The 26,688-nt window shown below is 37.1% G+C and overlaps 1 protein-coding gene across 1 annotated transcript; it reads right to left on the bottom strand.

Annotated features, from left to right (window-relative positions):
• Positions 1-10,256: 10,256 nt before the first annotated feature.
• LOC126382033 (E3 ubiquitin-protein ligase LRSAM1-like) lies at positions 10,257-14,346 on the bottom strand. Its single transcript, XM_050031721.1, has one exon. The coding sequence runs from the start codon at positions 14,130-14,132 to the stop codon at positions 12,012-12,014; it is 2,121 nt and encodes a 706-aa protein (XP_049887678.1). The 5' UTR covers positions 14,133-14,346; the 3' UTR covers positions 10,257-12,011.
• Positions 14,347-26,688: the final 12,342 nt, after the last annotated feature.

The raw sequence follows: 26,688 nt of genomic DNA, 5'->3' as shown, positions 1-26,688 counted from the left end.
ATAACGGGGCACAGATCACAAGCGATTGCGCGCAACCCGCTTCCGGACTCCGTTTCATTTCATTACATTACTGATATTGATGATATGTCGCCCGCGATTCAATTTCCGCACCACGTATTTGGTGGCTTTCCTTACGTCACCGAGATCAGGGACAAATTGGCATATCGACACGTGCTGCTACATGAGAGAGCTTAGAAGCTATGTTACGTAACAACAACGAAAATCAATCAAATGTGTTAGATAGGTACCTACTACGGTAAATTATACGATGTGTCTCAAATTCTCAAAACGTAGATATTGGGTAGGTTTTCCTAGGACTTAGGTTTATCTTAAAGACGTTGATTTGTGCCAGCATAAAATGCATGATGTTGGGCATGAGCCGAATTTCCGATATTGCTTTTAAATCTATGAGTTACGAGCGTAATTTTATTTCTACATTAAAGGACACCTGCTAAAAACTGTAGGTAGCAAACATTCATCAACTGAGCTTCCGGCACTCGTGCGTTGTTGACGCCCTGAGCAGCACACGATCTGAATAAAAATGTTGCCATTATTTATTCTGGCACTGTTGACTTGGCAGTTACTCCGAAAGAACAGCCTCAAGGCTTGCCCGTGCCGAAATTTCTTTGCAAATAGAAAATATTGACGTAAGCAAAAAGTTTTTCTCCGCTACCTTTTACGGTCCATTTCTAAGGATTGGGCCGTAACGACTATTTGTGGCAATGAATAATGTGCCCGCTAAGTAGGTAGTATGGTAGGTGGGTACGGCGTGTACTCACCCGAGGTACCCAACGGCTACTCTCCCCTCCCCACCTGCGGCTAAGCTAGGTTTACTTCTTAGACCCACCCCTCCTCGGTCTTACTTTAGTTTTCCTTCGTACCTATGTGCGTCAGACGTCACACACCCAGTCACAAATCAATATTGACATTGATTATATATCTACTTACCTAACCAAATTACTAAAATGGCGTCACTTGAAGGCTACTAATAAATACTACCTACCTAATAAACAATTCTCGCGAAATATTTCTAAATGCTCTTGTACCTTTATTACAAAATTGCCTTCATGTTGCTGTACGGAATGAGGGTTGACATGAAAGGCGGCCTCGTAATTGCCATTTGCCTGTAAACTCCATTATTATAGCTCGCATCACAAGCAACAAAAGCCTATTATGCCAGCGCACTTGGTGTTCAGTTCACAAAATAATATCATACTGGCAACCTGATGAAGTTTTAATCAACGTACTTACCTACTTATTTCAATAAGAAGCTGTTGATCGTTAAACAAAGCAATGTTTACTTAATAATTATTAAAAAATATCTACTCACGAATAATATTCAGTAGCCAAAACAAACAAACAAATAGATACATATCAATTACGTAGGCTGCTGCCGGAGGATCGAAAAAAAAACCGAAATGATTTATAAAACTATTTAATTTCAGTGATTGAAATTACAATATTTAAACTTATATTAATTAAAACTAAAAGAACCTAACTTGTTCGATACAAGAATAAGTAGTGACAATCTAAAATTATACATCAAAAAGTAAATGTCGAAATAGTGGGGAAATAATATTGAGTCTGCGGAACGTGTCGTCGCTTGTCCTCAATCTAGATGTTAACGCTAACGAAGGGTTTGCTGCGTCGGCAATAGTCTTATAGTAGGCATATGTAACACCTCCCCCCTAAGATGAGCAACTATTTTAGTACGTTCAGTGAAAATGTTGCGGGGACGTTCTCCAGGGTTTGAAGTTGTTTCTTATTTCCAGGTTTTTCATAAATATGTCGTCCAGGGGCTGGCGATGCTGGATCCTCAATCGTCTTATGATGCCATAGCCGGTAGCGACGTAACACGATGTAGAGGGTGAGTGCGCCTGCACTTAATATCACGATGTAGAAGGGTATGGTGGTGTGATACAGGGCGTTTGGTTGCGCTCGTTCCAGTTGAAGAGGAGCCTCCATCATGATCCTATCTTCTATCTCATGCAATCCCTTGAGATTAATAGAGTGGAGATTAATATGAGATGTAGTGGTAGGGCGTTTTTCTTCATCATATGGTATCTTCATAAGTTTCAGAGGCTGGCCTTTTATCTCATCGTTATCATTGGTAATAGTGAACTCCGGTGTTCGCAGGTAGCAGTTGACGGGGATAGTAGCGAGATAACTTCCCTGCAGTGAGTTGATGTCTTCTCTTCCGCAGGTTAGGCGTACTTTCGTGGGTTGTGGGAAGGACACGACGTAGTGCTGGTCATCGAGCTTCTCCATGGCTTCTCTGGATAGTGATACCTCTGTAAAGTGGCAGGAATTCTCCAGAGCTTGATTAGTAATGAGATGTTGTATACAGTCAGACTTGGTGCGAATCTGGTGGTTAATGTTCTCCTCGCAGAGATACCAGTTATTTAACTTCGGGCATTCTGCCTCTATGTACACGAACTTATTCTCAGTATTGATTGCTATGAAAGGATAAGAGGGGATGAGAGCTAAGTGCTTTTTATTAGGCACTATAGAGAGTCTATACAAGTCATAAGTACTTTTTGAAACTATAGGGAATCTAAAAATGATAACTATTTGCCTATCTATGTAATAAAACCCAGGTTTAATCATATCGTAATATTCTCTCAATTCTAAGTTTAAAATTTGATCTTTATTATAAATTAATTTTAATTTACGTATCATAGTTTCTAACACTTCTACATCTATCATAGAATGATGCGTGCTAGAGGCACGAATAAAAGCTAACGTATTTTCCAACCTAATTATTTCTGACATAAGGTCCTCTACATTTTCAGTGACTATTTCTAAAATTTGGGCAAATTTCGCATATTTAATTAAACTACTTTCTCTATAGGTTTCCTTGTCCAAGAGTAACTCTAAAGTGGCATTAATTTTATTTTGATTCTCAATCAGCTGGGCTAATGCACTGCTGTGTCGTGACATCCATTCTTTACTCAAACTAACGTGATTATTTAACTCGGATACAACTTTATCTTGATTTTTCTGTAAGTAATTGATAGCGTTATTATATTTCAAAGCGTCAGTGTAGTCTAAGTTACCAGATATACTTTTTATTACAGAGCCCAGGCTGTCTACAAGACCTCTTTTAGCGCGGTTTGGTTCTAATGATCTTAACTGACTTAATACTTTGCCAAGCTTACTCGTAAGATAAGTTATTTGTAACTCGTATAGAAGGTAAGTGTCGTTACTAAGTCGCGAATTGTAGGTAAGTAATTGAGCCTGTAACAGATTAATTTTGTTTTCAATCTCGTCCAGTTGTACGTATTGAAGGAAAGTATGGTAATGGGTTGTCAGTCTAGTAGCTCCAAGTTTGTAAGGTAAAAGTCCAGGTCCATCGTCAAGGCTTTCAAGTCTTATCTCTTGAGGTCGAGTCAGACGGATCACCAGTAACAGCGGAATTCTGTAACAATTTAGGAACACGTTTCAGGCGCGATTTAGCCACGGGGCCACGTTTCTTCGAGGTATAAATATGTATGGGTAAGTCGGCGAGAACAGTGTCCTGGGTATAACGCGGTGCGGTTTTTTGTCGGCTCGCGAAAGGATTTTTAATAAAAACTTGTTGTTGCGGTGAATATTCTACTTCGGGCTCGCGGTCTTTATTGCGGCTCTCTATTAACGCGGTACGATTAGCAAGTGAAGATTCGTTAACTATTTCATACACTTTTTCCATTTGCTCTTTATGATTTTGCGTGTACTGTTGCAATAAGTGTTGCGTAAGATCCATGTCGAGGGTATCACGTGCGTCAAAATGTCCAGTCAGCAAGTCAAACGGTCTGCATTTAGTAAAAGAGTGTATAGAGCTATTGTAAGCGATAATTGCATATGGCATAAGATTGACAATTGGCTCGTCCTTATGTTGCAATTTTAATATTCTGAGGTGTTCAAGTACAGTCAAGTGGAAACGCTCTATGTTACCATTGTCATTTGGGGAGTGGGCAAGAACTTTATGATGATTTATCTTATGAAGTCGGGTAAATTCAGAGAAAAGTTGGTTGGTGAATTCAGTTCCATTGTCAGTTATTATAGTCATAGGGAGACCGTGATGAGTACAGTATAACAGTAACGCTTGCAAGATACTAACAGCTGTGCCGTCACGTAAATGGTACGCTTGTCCGTACTTCGTGAAAACATCGATGAAAGTTACGTATTTTTCACTTTGCACAGTGAATAAATCCATGTGAATTATCTCAAACGGTTTTGTAGCTGGAGGTACTAGATTAAATTGTGGTCTAATGGGATTCCTATCGTATTTAGCTTGTCCACATATTGTACATTCGTTAATAAATTTAGTTATGTGCTCCTTCATTTTAGGCCAGAAATATCTTCGTGATAGAGCGAGATAACACTCGTGAATGCCACGGTGGTTAGTCTTACCGTCATGGTAATGGCGAATTATGTCTTGTTGGCGAAGATATTCCTTGACGTTCTCCAGTTCAACCTTGGATAAAACAAGGTTCATAGAAGAACTTTTGAACTTGTCCTGGATGATCGGGATGATAGAGTACATGGCTAAGGGTGGATTTATTAAGATTGCGGTTTTGACTTTAGGGTTGACATATTCTTTTATAGCGTTAACTACATCGTTCTCTAGATTTGATTCGGACAATTGAACAGCTACACTCGTGTGAGTGTCGAATGGCTTAGTCATTACCGGTTTACGTTTAACGTCACTAACTACAGTGAAACGGATTTGTCGGTGAAACTTATTAAGGGGTTCGTCTGTAATTGGGACTTCTAAGATGGGATGTTCGTTAGCAGTATGTACGGTGTTAGTCGATGAGTCAGCTAGAGTCGGTGGTTTTTCAGAAGGGTTGCCTAGGAGTGAACTGAGCTCCTCAATTTCCTTAATTAAGGACTCAACCTCCTCATTATGGATCTCAATACGAGAAAGGGCGTCGGCATTAGTATTGTGCTTGCCTTTCTTGTATACAACTGTGAAGTCGTACTCACTAAGTCTTAGTCGCCATCTAGTTAGGCGTGAATTTGGTTCTTTTAAATTCATCATCCACTGGAGTGGTTTGTGGTCAGTCAGTATCCTAAACTTACGTCCAAAGAGATATGGTCGGAAGTACTTTGTAGCCCAAACTATGGCAAGAAGTTCTTTCTCGATGGTACTATAATTCATTTCGCTCTCGTTAAGAGTGCGAGAAGCGTAGCACACGGGCTTGTCCGATCCTATAGGCCCTTGGGATAATATAGCTCCAATAGCTACGTTTGAAGCATCTGTGGTCAGTATAAACTCCTTATTGAAGTCAGGGTACTGAAGTATGGGGTCATTAGTGAGAAGAGTTCTACATCTCTCGAAGCAGTTAACATAGTCGGAGTCTAACGTGATTTTTCTACCTTTTTTTAAACATTGGGTAAAAGGTTTTGTTATGCGAGCAAAGTCGGGGATGAATTTACGGTAATAACCGAGAAGACCTAGGAACTGCTTAATTTCCTTGGGGGTTTTTGGGATTGGATACCTCTGTATGGCTGAAATCTTGTCCGGGTTAGGTTTTATGCCATCACTACTGATGATATGACCTAAATAAGCCGTTTCAAGTTTAAGGAATTCCGATTTATCCATTTGGATCTTAAAATTGGATTCTCGAAGGCGTTGGAAAACCTTTTCCAGGTTAATCATGTGTTCCTGAAGGGATGTGCTGAACACAATGATGTCGTCAAGGTAGACAAGGCATATCTCGTTTTGAAGACCTCTAAGGACATTATCCATAACTCGTTGGAAGGTGGAAGGCGAGTTTTTAAGTCCCATAGGCATTCGAAGAAATTCGAAATGACCATGCTCGACGTTAAAGGCTGTCTTGGGGATGTCCTGCGGGTCCATTTCTACCTGATAGAAACCACTTGCCAAGTCTAAGGTAGTAAAGTACTGGCATTTCCCTAGCTTGTCAAGGACATCGGCAATGTTGGGTATCGGGTACTTATCATCTATAGTCTTTTCGTTAAGTTTACGAAAATCGACTACTAGACGCCATTTTTGCTTACCAGAAGCATCCGCTTTCTTGGGTACTACCCAGATGGGTGAGCTCCAGGCAGAGTCCGATGGTCGTATAATACCCTGGTCTAACATCTTAGCTATCTGATCTCTAACTTCCTGTCGGTGAACGAATGGGTAGCGATAGCTTTTCGTGTACACGGGGACCTCGTCAGTTGTTCTAATGCGATGTTTAATTTTATTGGTGAAAGTTAGGGCTTCACCATCGATATAAAAAACGTCTGCGTAACGGGAACAAAGAGTAGTGAGATTAGCTTTTTCCTCTTCGTTAAGATGGTCCGTACGCAATCGCGATACCACGTCCTGCTCGCGCAACATAGCTTGTGTGGTGCGCGTGCACTCTACGTTGAACAACTCGGCTCGGGCGGGGTGATCGAGTGAAAATATAATGTCGTTTGACGTTGTATTTTCGACTTCTAAATAGCCACGGTTATTAGATACAGTAGTTAGACACTCGTAAATCATACAGTTACAAATTACCTGCTGTGGGATGATGACGTCACCGTCGGGTGCATCAATGGGGATTCGAATCAATTTGGAAGTACCGGCGGGGATGATATCCTCATAAAGGTTAACATTATGTGAATTGTACATTCTTATTGGATTTATAGCAGATCGCGTAACTAAATTACCGTGCTTTAAGTCAATTTTTGCTTCCCAAGTTGTCAGTAAGTCCAATCCTATAAGTCCATCAAAGTAGTCATGAAAACGGTATACAAATAACTTGATACTATCGTTGTCATTGAATTCGGTGAAACAAGGTAACGTGATAGAATAGTCGTTCCTACTTGTGGCGTGAACATTCGTAACTTCAAAGGGATCGTAGTTGAGAGGAAACTGCGAAAAGTATTTTTCAACAGCTTCGGGACTAATAAAAGATTGATTTGCACCGGTATCTATTAAAAGTTTAAGTGGTGGATTTGAAATTTTTATGTACGGCAGTTGACGTTGAGTTTGCAAGTTTAATTCTATTTTGGCTTTTTTAATATCGAAGCCGTCTGAAAATCCTGCTCAACCTGGCTGGTGCCTGGCTGTGGTTGACCTTCATCGCTCAGCTGATTGTCTGTCGTATCGCAACGATATGCACTGGTGTCATATTCAACGGGATAAGTATTATCGTAATCCGCGTAGTAAACGTACTCAGGTTCGCAGTAGTACTCGGAATTGTAATATGAATCGTCGGGACTTGCACACTCATTCATGTTCATTTCGCGGGTTTTAAAATAACTTGTTGGTGGTGGATTGCCTGATTTACGCCAATCATGTCCTGTCATCATAGTATGGGGTAACTGTTTAGGGACGAAATGCTGTACACCACTCATGGGTTTAGGAAAGTTTTGCGGTGAATGATTTTTGGGTGGTAACCGGAACACGTTACTATTGGGGTTGTAATTAGGTGGTAGAGCGCGGAACATTTGTTGCGTACGAGTAGGCATACGAAGTTGCGGCTGATTTGGTGGAACGTGGAATTTAAACGGCTGAGGCGCGGGTAGCATAGCGCGTTGTGCCATAGGGGCTGGCCAGTTGAATGGTATTGGCGGCGCTTGGTAATTCTGATTAGACGGGGTGGACTGCTTGTATTGGGACCTTGGTACATCACTACGCTGTTGCAAATACATAGCGTTAAGTTCGTCCTGCACATACTCGAGAGCTTTCTCGATGGTCTCGGGACGCATACACCGTATTCGGGACCCTAAGGGTTCTTTCAACCCTCGAACAAATGCCTGCATAGCGACCTTCTTATATAAAGTTCGCTTTGCCTCAATAGTCGTCTGTATAGAGTCATGTAATGTCACGTAAGTCATTATCGTGCTGAATAAGGTTTGGCATTCCGCGTAAAATTCCTGCGGTGTTCTATTACCCTGCGTTGCTAATGAGAGGTCATTGTACAGTGCTGTCTCGTCACGTTGATCCGAAAAATTATTAACTAACGCCGTACGAATACCCAACCAATTATCAGGAATCCCATTGGAGTTGATAATGCTTGCTGCGGAACCGGTGATTTTATTAAGTATTCCGTTTAATACACACGAGTTAGTTAATTCACTACCTGGATCATTGCTCATATATTCGATTACTATCTGATCACAGATTCTAATGAATCTTGTGAGCACATTCGGGTTCCCATCAAACTCCGGGACCATGCGCAGTGCTTTGTAGACATTATCTCTATCGACTGCCATTTTTATATCCTTACCTAATGAATTTAGATTTATTATCCTATTACTATCTACTACGTGGCGGCGAGCCTGTCGAGATGCAGGTTCCCGCGGGAGGGAATTTTTCGATGGATGAAAAATTGTGTAAAACTAAAGAGAACTAGGGGGTAAAAATAGCAAGCAACACGAGAACAGTTCAAGTGTACTCACATATATCTCATCTCTGGTTCCTCTCTTGAATCGAAGTCTGGATTCTCCTCTTGGCGGCAGCTGGTTCGTAGATTCAGGATACTCAGGAACGGAGCTCAATAGCTACCCGAGAGATTTGCGGCGATCACTCTTGATGTGCGAAGAGTTATGGTGCCCACGGATCTACTCGTGAGTATCCTACTGACTGCGCCAATTACGTAGGCTGCTGCCGGAGGATCGAAAAAAAAACCGAAATGATTTATAAAACTATTTAATTTCAGTGATTGAAATTACAATATTTAAACTTATATTAATTAAAACTAAAAGAACCTAACTTGTTCGATACAAGAATAAGTAGTGACAATCTAAAATTATACATCAAAAAGTAAATGTCGAAATAGTGGGGAAATAATATTGAGTCTGCGGAACGTGTCGTCGCTTGTCCTCAATCTAGATGTTAACGCTAACGAAGGGTTTGCTGCGTCGGCAATAGTCTTATAGTAGGCATATGTAACATATCTACTATAGGTACCTATAAGGTATGGTTGGATGAGGAACAATAAATCCCGATACTATGTAATTAGCAAGTCTTACTAGTCTTAGCAGTCGTTACATGAGCCATGTCAGGAGCCTTTGGCGGCTCAATAGTAACCCTGTCACCAGGGTTGATGAGGTTGGTGCTCCACCTCACAACCCACACGATAGTAGAAGCAAGTCTTACTATAAAATTGACGATTTGTTATAGGTATATTTTATAAGAAACCAATATAAACCTAACAGTTACTTAAGTACCTGTATTTAAAATGTCTAACGGCTCATTGAAATGCTAAGTCGTAAACTGTTCTCGGAATCGGAACATGAAAAAGCTCTTAAAACTTGCCGAAAACCGTACCTATGGCTCCATCTATTAATAATTTTACGAACTAGCTTAAAACTTTTAGAGCGCCCTCTCTACCTTCTCGACGATACCAATTTACGTCAAAAATACTATAAGGTAACCTGGGTAAGGATTACGGGCATGAGGTACGTACCTATTTGCTTCTGTATAAAACAAATTAAACTATCGGCACGTTACGATTTACGGCCGTTTTGACATACCTAATAAAGTACAGCAATTAATGGATCAACTTAAATCATCGCTCCAGCGCGCGGAATAGAAGAAAGAGGTTGGAAAGACCCTAACACTCATTTTGTATGAGAACCGCTGTCGCCGGTTGAAACCCTGCAAGCGGATAACTACGATAGCTCTTCTCAAACTCGATAGCAACTTTACCGGCAATGTATATTTTTTGTAATAGGCTGCAATTATATTATTACTTTTCGTAAAATACTGCATACCTACAATATATATATATATTTTTTGTTAATAGACGATCATGCTAAGATTTAGCTTTCCTGTAATAAGGGGAGATCTCCTTGCATCATTGTCGATATTAGATCTTTTGCCCAGTATGTTATAATGCACAAGACAACCTTTTAATATACTATCACGGAGGTCCAGGCGCGACGTGTCGTAAAGTTTGCGGACGAGTGGAGTGCAAAGTTGAAGTATGAAATATTCGCGCGTAACGTCCTCACTTGGCCCTTTCAACCTCAAAAAAACCTTTACGAAAAAATAATATCCATGTATTTATCAGACCGTAGGGTGTTTTTCTGATACAGTGCAGTTTTCGAAGATAAAGTTTTCCAGTACATATTTTTTATCCCCTAATGCTCACTCTGGGAGAACAACTGTGTCAGAGAGTTAATCAATGGATTTTCTAGCTATACATACATAATATGAATACAAATCTTGATGAATATAATAAAGTGCTACAGCTAATTGCTCTTCAAACAGGTCAAAACGGCCATCATAGAGTCCCGCTACTTTTTTAAAAATAATTAAAAACAAATGTGCTAAAATCGTGTATTTTAAAATGTGGAAATAACAATCCAACAAGCTTGAATAACAATCCGTAGGTGTAATAATTTGCACACTGTTGACGTCAAATGACTTCAAAATTGTTTAAGGCTAATCAATAACAATAATTTAATAGCAAGAGAAGGAACTAAATGCTGTAGGATATAAATAAGAGAATTATATGTAATCTATGCTAGAAATTTGGTACAAAAATCTTATGAAATGCATTGACATCGATTATCGATGTTTGTTCGTTGGGTTACCCGATACTAATGGCATTATACATATAAGAGCACTATTTACTATGTACATCTATTGAAATGGCACACAATACAGAGTACCCACAAAATACATAATAGGTACACTATATTTTCATACATTTGTAAAAAAAGAAAATAAACTCTCCTGAGTTAACCCATGTATACCACGAGTTAACCATTAAATAAGGTACCCAGGTACCTACCTACCAAATGTATGAACGAAAATAATATTGTGTCTTAAATAATAAAGGGTACAGAAAATATCGGTTTCGGAAACACCACAATTTAACTGTTCCCATTTCATACATGCAAACGGGTTAAATAGTATACCTATGCTACAAGAGTAATAACAAATTAACAGTACATTAAGATTAGTAAATCACAGCCTTATTGCCTATCAATATGAAATTAATAAAGTATTTGTTCGTCTTCACGACACTAGCGTAAATATAGAAATTTATAGTATAGATTAAACAATTTTATACCTACGACTATTAATAATGGTTATTGCAATACCTTATTTATAGCAAAAGTGTTACCACCAACATATTTCAAACAATGGCCAAACAGGAAAACTAATCCAGTTAATATAATGAGTTTACAGTAAATATTAAATCTCTGGCCACCATTTGAAACATGAAACAACATACTTCTGTAGTATAGTGAACAAGAAGTCGATACAAATAACATCATACATAAAGGCACAATCTTTTAGATTGACAATTCTTATTGTGTAATGTAGATAGTGTTGATAGACGAGTAATCCACCCATACCCACTACTCTTAAAACCAACATAATAGGTAATATTGTGATAAACATACATAGGTAGAAAACAATATTGTAATGTTCCCAGAATAGCAGTGAATCATGTTTATTTCTGCAAATCAATTATCCCTTAAACTCTTATCTTAATTGTAAGCTGAGTAGCATAGCATAATTATTGTTTCCATTAATAATATGAAACCTAATAAAAAATACTCAAAAGATCCAAGAAATCTCATTTTCAGTCTGAATCACACTGACACACATGTTCGGATTTGATTCGATTATTTACCATTATTTTATTATCACCTAAACGGTGCTAAAGCGTATTGTGTAAAGTATGCTATTTTCGGCCAAATTCCGTATTATTGCTAACTAATTACCTATTTATTTGAAATGTTTAGAACACTTTATTTGTACCCACTAATAATAAAATTATTAGGTATATCTAATAAAAAAATACCAGTTAACACAGAAGGTTGATGATGTCCTTACCTCTGTAGTACACAAATATTGTATAATATACATATTGTTGGATACATTTATATTCCAAATAAATAACACATTTGCAACAGATGTGTTCTGTGTGATTTTATACCTATATACAGATAAAAGAAATCTATAACATAAATATTAAACAATTTATGTTTTGAGCGTTTGTAACAAAGTAATAAAAGTTGGTGAATATACACCCTTTAAATGCAAACCTACATTTCTAAAGTAATCATGCAATCATTACTTTAATTTTCCTTTCAATATCACCTCTGCACATTGGACAACAATCCATGTCTTTGGAAGCACAAGGTTGACAGCAACACATGTGTCCACAAGGTACAAATACCACTTCACATCTACTGTCCATACAGACAACACATTCTGACTCCATTGACGTTCCCCCTTCAACAATATTTACTACCCCTGAATATGGCAGCTCTGTCTCAGCTATATCCGTTGGAGCAGTAGGTTGTAAAGTTACATTTTCAGTTTCCTCAAAGTTTTGGTTCTTTGCTCCCACATAATTGTCAATTGCTCTTATAATTCCTTCCCTATCTGAAGACAACAAAACCCCATTTTCTTTCAATCCCTCTAGGGTGACATTCAATAAGGACTCACCAGAAAAAATAAATTTGACTAAAAATGGCAAACAATGTATCACCCCTTCTTGTAAAAGATAATTTGCAAATACTGGATCAAGATGTTTTCCAATATTCAGTAAAGATTTTGGTGCAGAATCTAATAACTTCTGATAATTTTTCAGCCAAAAATCTGTAGTCTTATCAGTTTGACTTTCCATTTCCTTTAATGTATCTATGAGTTGTTTTCTTCTTAAAGACTGTTGGTCCAAAAGATCATCTAACAAATTAACTAACTGAGTTCTCTGATGAAGTAATTCATTATAATTGTAAGCAACTTGTAGCTTCTTTTTCTCTTGCTCAATCACACTGAGTCGAGCCAAATGACTTGAAATTAAAGAAATTTCTTCATTTAAACTCCAACTTCTTGCATCAACTCTCTCAACTAAGGATGCTACAACTGCCTTCTGTATATCTTGGTCTTCCAGAAGTTGTTGCACCAAAATTGAACGTGAATCATCTTTAGCTTTTAGTAGATCATGTAATTTTTCTGCTCCTTCTAGCTCCTGCATAAGCATACTTTCCTTAACAGAATTAAAAGAGTCTTCATAATGTTTTTTAGAATACTGAAGAACATAATCTTCTTCAATGAGTGTTGCCATTGCCTTTAAAATATCAGCCTTCCTAATGTTATCATAGTTTTGACGAGTAATTTCCAATATACGATCATGTTCCGCTTGTTCATGGGCCAGTTGTTGCTGTACTACTTCTGGCTTTAAGTTCTCAGACTGAATGAAATTTTTAACTAAACATTCAATTTCTCTTTCATCATCTTGAATAGCTTTAATCAACCTCTGTCGATCTGCATCCTTAACTTCCTGAATTTTTGCTATTTCTGAATCTAATTCTAGTTGCTCTTGTAAAATTTTTGACAAGAACTTTTCTCTTTGTTGCTTGGCAGCTTCATGTATTTTGTTTTCCTGCTCTATTATGGCAGCCTCATGTTCCTCCCATGTAATCGAACTACGTCTTGTAAATGGGTCTATAACTAAATTTGGACTTTGTACAGGCACTTCGGACTCAAAAGGTTCAGGTGGACAATAATCCACATCCATTACATTACACAAAAATTTCATTATTTCAGTAGTGCCTTGGGTAGCCACTTCTGAGGGAGGGAATACAAATTGTTCACCATCTAAATGAATCTGTATTATGTTAGTAACATAACATAATTCAGGGCACAGTTGATTTAGTCCTTTGTTTTCTGTAATATTAAGTTTTCGCAGACTTTTTAACTTACCTACAGCAGGGGTAAGCCTAGTGAGTCTATTGTTCGAAATGTCTAAAATTTGAAGATTTTGCAAGCATTCAATACTTTCAGGAATTTCCTTAATTAAATTACCTTGAATGTACAACTCATTCAGGCTGATTAAATGTCTTATATCATCAGGAATCTTGGAAAATATATTGTAACTCAAATTGAGAACTTTTATGAGATATAAATCAGATAAATGTCCTCCATTATCTAAAGACTCAAGATGATTCTTGTGCAAGTGCAAGTGTTCTTTCCTGTACACTTTGCAGATTGAATAAATACCGGATGGGACTCGTCGCAGTTCACACTCGGATAGATCGAAATCACTTTCTGGGGATTCTTTGGCTAGGTACAATTTACGTTCTAGCTTTGCTCGAGTATCACTACTATTTGTACTGGAGTGCTTACCAAACAACGCCATTGTTGTCTGGTGTACGCATGATACGGCACAACCCATGAAATAAAACTAAAACAAGCGACGTCTCGATAATCCTGGCTAATGTTACCGTTGTCACCGGCGTTGGAAATACATTGCATTTATTCTTCTAAAATGCTTATGACTATTTTATTGTGCGTTGAGCGTACAATTTATTTAAAAACATTATTTCACCAACTAAAATCACATTTCACAATCATTTTGTTTTTACGATGTACCTATATAATTTGACAATACATTATGACAGAGACAGACGTCAGATGTCATTATGTCACGGATTTTTTTTTCCCCCCGAAGGGCAAGGCACTGGAAACTATACCCATACAGCTTGCTAGCATATCGACGGGGAAGAAGCAAATACTCCTATCTTACATTTTTAGGCAAATCGACTTTTTGATGTAGTTCGTTGCGAAATTTAATTTTACGTTGGCTGGCAAGATCTCCGTTGTATATTTCCTACTTTTAGAGTGATTTTCGATGAATAGAAATAGCTCTTAAAATAAAGATTTTATATGTTGCAATATTTCTTATAAAAATATCTCCTTTCTACAGAAATAAATAACTCCTATCTCATGTTTTAATCGATAATAGCTCCTATCTTCAGAATCAAGCATGAGTCTTTTTGTTTAATGGAAGATGATGGAGGTCGATGGATGATGATGGGCAATGGGCATGGCACGAAATGTGTCTTTGTTTCAAAAATAAGAGATGATGGACCCAAGATCTACTTTTTGGGGTGATTCGATCACTGACACTTTTCAATATTAAATTATTTTTTTCCTAAGCGTGTAGCTCGAAAACGGGCGAAATATCAAAAAAATATTATATTAACAAATTTGTAGACAATTTAATGTTCTTTAAATTAATATAAAGTTATTTTCTCTAGGACGCATCGTTTTTGAGATATCAGCGAAAAACTCAAAATTGGTATCTCTGACCTACACCCATTCCGCAACACGAAACATTTTTTTAAAGACAGTTATTAATAAAAATTGTTTGACAAGTTAATTATTTGATATTGGATAACTGGATTATTTATAATTATCTTTTTGTCAAAAAAATTCCCAGTTTTAATTTTGGAGAGGAATTTAGAATAAAAAGTGAGAAGTAAATCGAACGACCAATACCATACAAAAATATCGATATTTTATATTTTTGTATGGTTTGGTAAACATTTAGTTACGGAAATGACACCATGTAAACGTGGGAATTTTTACTATGTTAACTCCATAAATAAGGACACATTCAGGAATGTGTTCCGGAACACATTCCTGAAGAAAAATCATAGGATTCCTCCCACATACTCTACAACCGCCAACCAAATATTGACCGGGCTATTGATAATGATTTTAATAAGTACCTACTTGTTGATCTCAGTTGATTATTGACTTAATAAATATATAATTCGTACTATATTGATATTTTTTTTAAATGCCAATTAAAAAACGAAGGTGCCTACTTTATCATGATCAATAAATAATTTGTTAAACCTTGTTTAAGATCAAAGTTTATTTTCATTAAAAATGCTAAGCGTAGCACTTTCTTTAAAAAAGCTGTCGTTTCAGTATTTTTTAAAAAATACGATTATTTGTTATTATATTGCATGCTTTATAATAGTTTACAGTTAAATATTTACTAGTTAAATGTTGCGGCATTGCTTTATAATATCTCCTAACTTGAACATAATTTGAAATTCATTCAAAGCAATACATCCTATCTTACAAAATCATGTATAATTTACTTTAGTTTTATAGTTATTGTTTTTTTTAATTATTAATAGGTTTTTGAAGCTACAGTGAATAGTTTACAAAGAGAAATAAGTCAAACAATAGGAATTTGAAGGATTAATTGCAAGTGGAAAAACCGTCTAACGTCAAAACTTTCGACCCAACACAGAAACCAATAGGCTCTAACTTACATTAACTTTAATTCCTCTATTTATACAAAATTAATATTAGTTTAAAAAAATGTCTCTTGAAATAACAAAACTACCTTCAGAACATGACGTCGCGCTATAATTATTAACAAAAAAGTTATTCAGTTTTTTCCTCCTCCTGTAAAGTTAGGTCTGTGTAAGATAGGAGTATTTGCTTCTTCCCCGTCGATATCTTATGTATTTTTTCTTAATGATGATTACTTAATGAAATGATGAAAGGTGATGACGATGAATGACTTTCGAGTTATGAAGCGGCTTCTTGGCATGAAGCGAAAATAGATAGGTACACTTTGTTTATATTTAATTTTTCCGACTAACTTAATGCGATCGTTAACCACAAAACGCCACCTTTTATTAATTATTTAGATTATTCAATGAAGAAAGCAACAACCGTCCCGTTCCCGTTCCCGTTCCCGCTAAAAAGTCACAGATTACAAAATTAGCGTTCTCTAAAATACTAGCTAGGCTTGTATCGTGAGCATAATACAATAATTGCTATGCTACACATATCAATGTTGTGTGATATTTAATTTTATGTTTAGTCTGCTCCTCTTAAAGTGTTAAATTAATTAACATCAAATATATAATAAATAATGTGTATAATTCAATTTATAAATAATAAGATTTAATTTCATTCATTTCATAAAATACTCTGCATAATTATAAATAAAAAATAACAAAACGTTTTTATGTTAATGGTAACACCATAATCTAAGTTTTTGTATGTTGCCTGTATTTTTTTCTTCTTCTCCTCAACTCACTGCATAATGGTTGTAATTTGTTAAACTTAATTTTAAAATACAGTCCATTTATAATTTACACCAGCTTTTTATTTCTACATGCTGGTTTGTGGTCCTTCTGACTTATATGATAGTAGTGCAGTGTCATAGTCGCGTATTTCACGTAAAATCTCAAGTTGAGTTCGCGACCCGCTATAGGGTGTTATATAGTGAACAAGTGAGGTGTGAACATAATTGAGCATAACCACGACCTGGAACAAGTGTGGATTGCAAGCTATGATTGCATTTGCGATTCAATAAGCGCAGACAAGGCATTTACTTCAAATTACCAAACTTTGAAACGTTTGGACAAAATACTTCTACTTTTTTCCGTCGGGCGTCCCGGGGGCGCTATAGTCGTCGGCAGCGTCGGAGTTTCGGATATACGTCATCAACAACGTCGTGTTCATATCGTGTTGGCCCTACTGCAAGGATTGACATTGACAGCGACTGTCACTTCACTGTCACGTCAATAACAGCTGACAGCTGTTGTATGTATTCAAAGTTGCTTTACGGCTTGTTTGGCGGCTTTTCTACGGCGGTCTTCTTCGTCTCGATGCGGAATTGTGGTGCGGCATTGCGGTAAAATTCAAATAGTGCGGAATTACGTCAAAAATATAATAAAGTGCGGCTTTGCGGTAATATCGTAATAGTGCGGTAACTTGTGATAAGATAAGTGATAAGATAAGTGATAACAACTACTTACGGCTTCATTATGGCTCCAGTGACGGAAGACGATAGGCTTAAAAAGATGCGAATCGCCCGTGGACATTTGAAAGGTACTGTAACTCGTATTTATACTTTCACGAATGACACTAAAGCTATGGAGTCAGCTAACGCGGAGAGCATTAAGGCGCGAATAGAAAAACTTAATACAACTTTTAAAGACTATGAAAGGCTTCAACTAGAGATCTTGTGCATTGATGAAAATGATGATGAAGATGTAGCTATTATGGAAGATAAATACTTCAACATTATATCAAAACTAAACTCTGTGTACAAAGGCTTAAGCACATCTGAATGTATAAATGTAAACACATCTAAATTGCCCAATATAGATATCCCAGTTTTTTCTGGTAAAGACTTCACTAAATATACTCCATTTATGGATTTATTTACAGCGGTGATTCACAACAATAGCTCTCTTTCAGATGTGCAGAAGCTTTTCTATTTGCGGAAATATCTGACAGATGACGCCTTGTCAGTCATTGTTAATTTGCCTTTGGTAAATAAATCTTATAAAGAAGCAATTGGTCTCCTGAAACAACGATATGACAACAAAGCGAGGCTTATCATGAATCACATAAATATTATTTTACAATTGCCCATTATGCAGAGGGGAACAGCGGCCGCTATACGGTCTTTTATTTCACAAGTTCAGCAGCAGCTATATGCTCTAAAAAATTTTCAGCAGCCCGTCGATCAATGGGACATGCTTTTAATCTCTATATTGACTAAAAAATTGGATATCTATACCAATCGTGCCTATCAATTGGATAGAGACACAGACACTCTCCCAACTATGGATGAGTTTATTTCATTTCTTGAGAAGCGTGCTATAGCCCTCGAAGATAGTTCTCCTGACAATATGAAGGGTACTACAAATAAAGTGACCAACATTGTCACTAAAAATGTTCATCAATGCTCTTTTTGCGAAAATGCAAGCCATGGACTCCATGCATGTCCTAAATTTAAAACGGCTTCTATACAAGACCGTGAACAGTTTGTCCAATTGAAAAAATTGTGCACAATATGTTTAAAATGTCACACTGGAAAATGTCGATTTTCTTTTCAGTGCAAGACTTGTAAAGCTGGGCACAATTCTCTTCTGCATAAAGACAATTCTGATTGCAATTCAAAAAATACAGTTGCATTGCATTCAACCAACTCATCAATGAGTATATTATTACCTACTATCAAGGTGAAATTAATTACCTATCGGGGCTCAGAGCTATGTGTCAGAGCGCTTCTTGACTCAGGAAGTCAAGCTTCTTTTATAACCTCATCCCTTGTTGCTAAACTGGGATTAAATCCTAAATGTCATAACACCAATATTATTGGCATAGGAAACAAAAGCAATAAAATGACAAAATTGGTTGATGTGACCATTCACTCTCCAGTAAATGATGTGCAGTTTGACATTTCATGTCACGTTGTAGGTTCCATCACATCTGATCTGCCACAGCAAACCGTTGATGTTTCCAATCTAAATATTCCATTGAACATTCAGTTGTCTGATCCTGATTTCAACATTCCAGCTGAGATTTCCATTCTTTTAGGTGCTGACATCTATTTCAACATTTTACAGAATGGACAGGTGAAGGTTGGGGACGGTTTGCTTTTGCAGAATACCTTGTTTGGCTATACCCTTGGTGGAAATATTCAATGTAAATCACATGATAATGATGCTTTAGTCTCCAACTTGGCAATTTGTGACACTAGAAAACTAGAAAATGTGATGGAACAATTTTGGCTTTCTGAGAGTGCTCCTCAGTCTGCATCAATGCCCACTAAAGAATTTCAGAAGGCTGAGAAATGTTTTCAGGACACTATAATACTTGAAGATAATAAATTACATGTTGATATGCCTTTGATTTCAAAAGTGGACGAGTTGCAGCTTGGGGATTCATTCTCAGTGGCACTACAACGATTTTTAACACTGGAAAGAAAATTTAAACGTAACCCTTTGTATTTGGAAAAATATAAAAATTTCATCGAAGAGTATATTGCATTGGGGCATGCTAAGATTGTTGATCTGAGCGACTATGATATCCTAAATGGACATGTTTACTTTCTGGCTCACCATGCAGTCTTTAATGAGGAAAGCTTAACCACCAAATTACGTGTTGTGTTTGATGGAAGCATGAAGTCCAAGCTTGGCATATCACTGAATGATGTCATGTTGAACGGTCCAATGGTCCAAAGTGAGCTATTCGATATCCTACTCTTATGGAGGACTTTCATATATTCACTTACATGTGACATTCAAAAAATGTTTCGTAGTGTCTTTATCAATCCACACCAAAGATGTCTTCAAAATATTCTGTGGCGTGACAATGTAAACAAGCCTATCAGTTGTTTACAGCTCCAAACCGTGACTTATGGTCTGAAGGCTTCTACCTTCTTGGCTACCCGCTGCCTGATTGAATTGACTGAACGATTCGGTGATCAATATCCACTCGCCACTCAAGCTATATTGCAAAGCACTTATGTCGATGATGTCATCTGTGGATCTGATGATACTTCAGAGCTTCTTCAACTCAAAAATGAGCTTATCGCACTTTTGAAAAAGGGTGGCTTCACACTACACAAGTGGTGCAGCAACTTTTCTCCAGTGATCGACGATCTCCCCAATGACCATAAGTACTTTGAAAAGTTGGACATCAATACCAACAATATAGTTAAAACACTTGGGTTAAAATGTGATATTTTAAATGACACCTTGACATTTTCTTGTCCAATGATTAACAATGATGATATTCAAACCAAAAGGAAAGTTCTGAGTTTCATTGGCAAGATGTTTGACCCACTCGGCCTGATAGGGCCCATAATTGTTGTGGCCAAACTTTATATGCAAACCCTATGGTCATTGAAAATAGACTGGGATGCAATTTTGCCCCAAGAACAACTCAAAATTTGGAATAGTTTTCTGAACAACTTAACTTCAATGGGTACGATTAGTGTACCAAGATGTGTAAATTCACGTACAGTGGTCATTGTGGAGCTTGTCGGATACGCAGACGCTTCTATGAAAGCATTCGGATGTTGCCTCTACCTAAGGATAGTTAACTCTGATGGCACAGTCTCTGTTAACTTGTTGTGCTCTAAGTCCCGCATCGCCCCATTGAATAAGTCTATCACCATTCCAAAGTTGGAGTTAAACAGTGCTCTTCTTCTCCTCAACTCACTGCATAATGGTTGTAATTTGATAAACTTAATTTTAAAATACAGTCCATTTATAATTTACACCAGCTTTTTATTTCTACATGCTGGTTTGTGGTTTGGAATAGTTTTCTGGAATAGTTTGGAATAGTTTGGAATAGTTTTCTGAACAACTTTTACAGATCTCAGAGAAAGGACAATGAGTACACTACACTGCGAGCTCTAGTAGACCAGGGATCGCAGGCATGCTTAATTACAGAGGCTGCGTGCCAACACTTAGGTTTAAAGAGAGTGCCTATTTATGGTAATGTCACCGGAGTTGGCTCAAGCAAGAGTACTACAAAAGCAAAGGTAGAGTTTGACATCACGCCAAAATCTATGATCCTGCAGGTTGGCTTGCACCTGTGGTTGTTGTTGCTAAAAGTATGCTACAAAAGTTATGGCTCAATAAGTTAGATTGGGATGACCAGTTAACAGAGACTCTTAGGGACGAATGGTTTCGATATAGAGAGGAATTAGAGAAAATGCCAACTATAGAGTTGCCAAGATGGATCGGCATTACTGATGACGTCGAGAGGATTGAGCTCCACGGATTCTCCGACGCATCTACCATCGCCTACTCAGCTGTGGTATACTGCAGAGTCATCACACCCACTGCTATACTGGTGACTATGCTTGAAGCTAGAACGAGAGTTGCTCCGGTAAAGCAAGTCTCTTTACCGAGGCTAGAACTATGTGGCGCAGTTCTGTTAGCCAAGTTGTTGCACAGAATTCAATCTGCGCTAACTATACCAAATCAAGATGTTTACGCTTGGACAGACGCTACAATTGTGTTGGCATGGCTTCAACGTACTCCCAGCTGCTGGACTACCTTTGTAGCGAATAGAGTTACCGAGATCATCAATGTCGTCGAGAAGGAGAGATGGCATCACGTGACATCGCAGGACAACCCTGCTGATGTGGCATCGCGAGGGATTTCACCGACCGAGCTTCCCGACCACATCCTCTGGTGGAGGGGGCCTGGCTGGCTCAACGAGAGAGACGCATTGCCGACTAGAAGATCAGATGTCGAGATAGAACCTACAGAAGAAGAAATGAAAGTTAAAGTGCATGTCAGTGTTGTGAGTGATAAAATGCCAATCATAAATAAAAGTGATAACAGTGATAACGGTTTTGGACAATATATATTTGAAAAATATTCTAATCTGAGGACATTAGTTCGCGTTATAGCATATGTAATGAGATTTTACAATTGTGTGAAACAAAAAACTAAAACAAACTTGCTATTTCCTAAATACTTACCAACTAAAGAGTTAAATAATTCATTGGAGATTTTATTAAAATTATCACAGAACATACATTTTGAAAAAGAGATTGATATAATTAATAATAATACAGATGGGAAGAGCAAATTTGTTAATTTAAAGAGAACTGTAAATGGGTCTAAAATTGCTATATTAAATCCATATACATCATACAAGAGTAGAGATGGACACACTTCTTAAATCATTTTGGGAGATTGAAGAGAAAACAGAGACACCAATACAAACCAATGAAGAGAAACGGTGTGAAAAGTTTTATGAAGAGACACATAAGAGATTAGAGGATGGGCGTTACAGAGTTCAACTACCTTTCGTTACATACCCGCCAGACCTCGGAGAATCACTTACACTAGCTACACAGAGACTAAACTACTTAGAAAGGAAATTCAAGAGTAAACCAGAATTAAAAGAGAGATACGATCAATTCATGCATGACTATTTACAACAAAAGCATATGGAAGTTATAGAAGAAGAGGAAGAGATACAAAAGGATAAAGTTTGCTACTTACCACACCACGCTGTCGTGAATGAACAGCATCTCACTACCAAACTACGCGTCGTGTTTGATAGTTCAGCGAAGACGAGTAATGGAAAGTCACTTAATGAGAATTTGATGATCGGTCCAGCCTTGCAGAATGATATCAGAGATGTTACGTTAAAATGGAGAAAACATCAAGTAGTTTTGATTGGTGACATTAGACAAATGTACCGTCAAATTCAAGTACACCCTAGAGACACCGATTATCAAAGGATTCTTTATAGATTTCACGACAAAATACAACACTTCAGACTCACTACTGTGACATATGGTACATCATGTGCGCCATATTTGGCTATTAAAACTTTAAAGCAAATAGCTGAAGATGAGAGGCCAAACTTTAAAGAAGAAGTTATTGAGACGGCATTGAATGACTTTTACATCGATGATCTTCTGACGGGTCATTCTACTGAAGAGAGTGTCAAGATTCTCAAACAAGATCTTGTCTTATTACTACAGAAAGGAGGATTTCTACTACACAAATGGGCTTCTAACTCTCCAAATATTGAGGGTGCAGAGCAAACTACTCGCAAGATACTGGGAATAAACTGGAATGGTCACACTGATAAGTTTGAACTGCAAATAACACTCCCACCTGTTAGCAATCAAGTCACCAAACGCACTGTTTTGTGTGACATCGCCAAAATATTTAAAAAAAATAATAAGTTTGTTGTCTATGGTCAATTTGTATAATCTATGAATGGACAATAAAAAGTTTAGTTTTCCGTGTGTATAGCTGTTGTTGTTTGTACATTTACTTCTTGTGACTCTGTGTGTTCCAATTGCAGTGGCTCTTTAGTTGTGATGTATCCATGTATTAAGGAGTGATGTCTTCTGCCGCATTTTTTGCATGTAGTGGACTGTAAACACTTGTAAGCTGAATGGCCTCTTCTAAGACAGTTGAAACATAGCATGTTCTTTTGTACAAAGTCCTTCCTCTCATTTATGTCCAACTGTTGAAAATCCTTGCACTTGAATATGAAGTGCTCTCCTTTACAAAAGACACATTTAACGTTATCAGTAATACCCGTAGCAAAGCTTTTAGTAGATATAGATTTCTGAACAACTTAACTTCAATGGGTACGATTAGTGTACCAAGATGTGTAAATTCACGTACAGTGGTCATTGTGGAGCTTGTCGGATACGCAGACGCTTCTATGAAAGCATTCGGATGTTGCCTCTACCTAAGGATAGTTAACTCTGATGGCACAGTCTCTGTTAACTTGTTGTGCTCTAAGTCCCGCATCGCCCCATTGAATAAGTCTATCACCATTCCAAAGTTGGAGTTAAACAGTGCTCTTCTTCTCGCGCAGGTTGCGCACAGAGTTCAAAATATTTTAAAAGGTAGATTCCCTACTCTTTCTGTCTACTTATACAGTGATTCTCAAATAACACTTGCTTGGATCAAGTCTTCAAACTTAAAATCTAACCCCTATGTGGTTAATAGAGTCAATCAAATAAAACAATTGACTAATGACACTATGTGGTCTTATGTCAGCACCACTCAAAACCCTGCTGATCTGCTCTCCAGGGGATGTGATCCACACAAGCTGGAATCAAATGCACAATGGTGGCATGGCCCCAAGAACTTATCAGATAAAGATTTTCAACACTCTATAAGTGAAATACAATTTCCCATTCCATCCTCTCATGAGGTCGAATTGGTGGCCAATGTCTGTGATGTCAATGAACCCACTTGTAACTCTAGCAAAGATGACACATTTCCATACAATTTTCTTGATAAATATTCTGACTTTCATAAATTACAAAGAGTTGTTGCCTACATTTACAGATTCTATAATAATTGCAAGAAAAATACTAACAAAAATAGTGATTCATTGACACCACAGGAGATACATAATGCTACATTAGTAATTATTCGTACTACTCAAAAAAGATATTTCTCTAAGGAAATAGAATGTCTTAAAAATAATTCCAACTTAAAGTCTGGCATATTGAATCTTCATCCTTTTTTAGACCAAAACGGCATACTACGTGTTGGAGGTCGGCTCCAGAATTCTAAAGAACTCCCGTTTGATAAGAAGCACCCTCCAATTTTGCCCAAATCTTGTCATGTCACAAATATTATTATACGTAATGAACACTTACGCCTTCTACACGCTGGTGCCAAATTGGTGCTCAGTTCCTTATCTCAGCGATTTTGGTTAGTGAGTGGCATACGCGAAGTCAAAAAGATAGTAAACAGCTGTGTTAAGTGCTTTCACCTAAAAGCTGCAGCAGCTAGACAGCTCATGGGGTCTCTTCCACAGGAAAGAATTACTGCCGCTAGGCCATTCAATATTGTCGGTGTAGATTTTTGCGGTCCGTTTAATGTGAAGGTTTCTCGATTGCGAAAGCCATTAGTGACCAAGGGTTATGTTGCGCTCTTTGTCTGCTTCACAACAAAGGCCATCCATATGGAACTTGTGAGTGACCTAACTTCAGACGCATTCTTAGCATGCCTCAAACGATTTATTGCCAGACGTGGAATGCCAGAACAAATATTTTGTGATAATGCTAAAACTTTTAAAGGCGCAGCCAATGAGTTGAATGCACTACATGATCTATTTAAATCTAAAAAGCATGTAGATGCTGTTGACTATTATTGTATTCCTAACTCTATCAAGTTTAGATTCATACCAAGCTATTCACCAGAATTTGGGGGCTTGTGGGAGGCGGGGGTAAAAAGCTTTAAATTTCATTTTAAAAGAATTGTTGGTAACATTATCTTAACATTTGAAGCACTATACACCGTTATTACAGAAATTGAAGCAGTGTTAAACTCGCGGCCTCTGCTTCCTATAAGCTCTGATATTTCTAACTATGAATATTTAACGCCTGGGCATTTCCTTATAGGCAGTGCTCTGACAAGCTATCCTGAACCTGATCTCTCTGATAAGTCTATCAATAGATTGAAATTTTGGAAAGTTTTAACTAAAATCAAGCAAGACTTTTGGAAGGTCTGGTCAGGGGACTACCTAACACTACTACAAAGTAGACCAAAATGGCAACAAGGCCACCCCAATTTAAAAGAAGGAGACCTTGTCATTGTGCGCAGTGATAACACTGCACCAATGACATGGCCCATGGCCAGAATTGTGAAGATAGTTCCCGGGCCAGATGGTAGAGTCAGGGTAGCTGAAATAAAAATGCCTAACAACAAGATATACTTGAGATCTTATAGAAAATTAAGTCTCTTGCCAATAAATGAGCAAGTAGGTACTCTTTAGCAGTTGGTTAGTGCACTATGTGCTAACCAACTGAACCCAAGACCTCCATACAGTCGTAGGGCTGAAGAGTGCCTGCTTGTTCCAATTATATTGATTACTTGTTGAGCAATTGCTCAATAATAATATTGTGTTTAATATTTTATAACTTCAACATTCTTAAACATGTTTTGTTTGTTATAATTTCAAATTCGTAAAAAGGTTTAGCCTTTCATAACTTAAATATCAAAATGTTTAAAAACAAAGTTTAACTTTTTGTAATTCATCATAAATCTCTCTTAAAAATGATTTACTTATATTCTGATATAAATATGTTTAAACTTCTATGACTTAAATATAACTGTTCATACTTACTTGCTCATGGGCCCGGCCCAACTATGTTAAATTAATTAACATCAAATATATAATAAATAATGTGTATAATTCAATTTATAAATAATAAGATTTAATTTCATTCATTTCATAAAATACTCTGCATAATTATAAATAAAAAATAACAAAACGTTTTTATGTTAATGGTAACACCATAATCTAAGTTTTTGTATGTTGCCTGTATTTTTTTCTTCTTCTCCTCAACTCACTGCATAATGGTTGTAATTTGTTAAACTTAATTTTAAAATACAGTCCATTTATAATTTACACCAGCTTTTTATTTCTACATAAAGTATTAAATGTTTGTGGCTAAAATACATATTATATCTTTTTAATGTTACGACCTTTAAGCCAAGTCTATAGAAATAACTCGGGTGGGACTGGAACTTGGATAAAAAATAAATATATTGAAATTTATTTTATTCAATTTATTTTCAATAACAGTAAATTAAGAATATAAAAAACATGACCATATTATTTGTTAATATATAGTAACATAATAAACATCAATGGTTAATCGC

The sequence above is a fragment of the Pectinophora gossypiella genome, chromosome 3 (genome assembly GCF_024362695.1).
Source record: "Pectinophora gossypiella chromosome 3, ilPecGoss1.1, whole genome shotgun sequence".
In the NCBI taxonomy this organism is placed as follows: Eukaryota; Metazoa; Arthropoda; class Insecta; order Lepidoptera; family Gelechiidae; genus Pectinophora; species Pectinophora gossypiella.
This window is presented reverse-complemented; position numbering and strand designations above follow the sequence as displayed.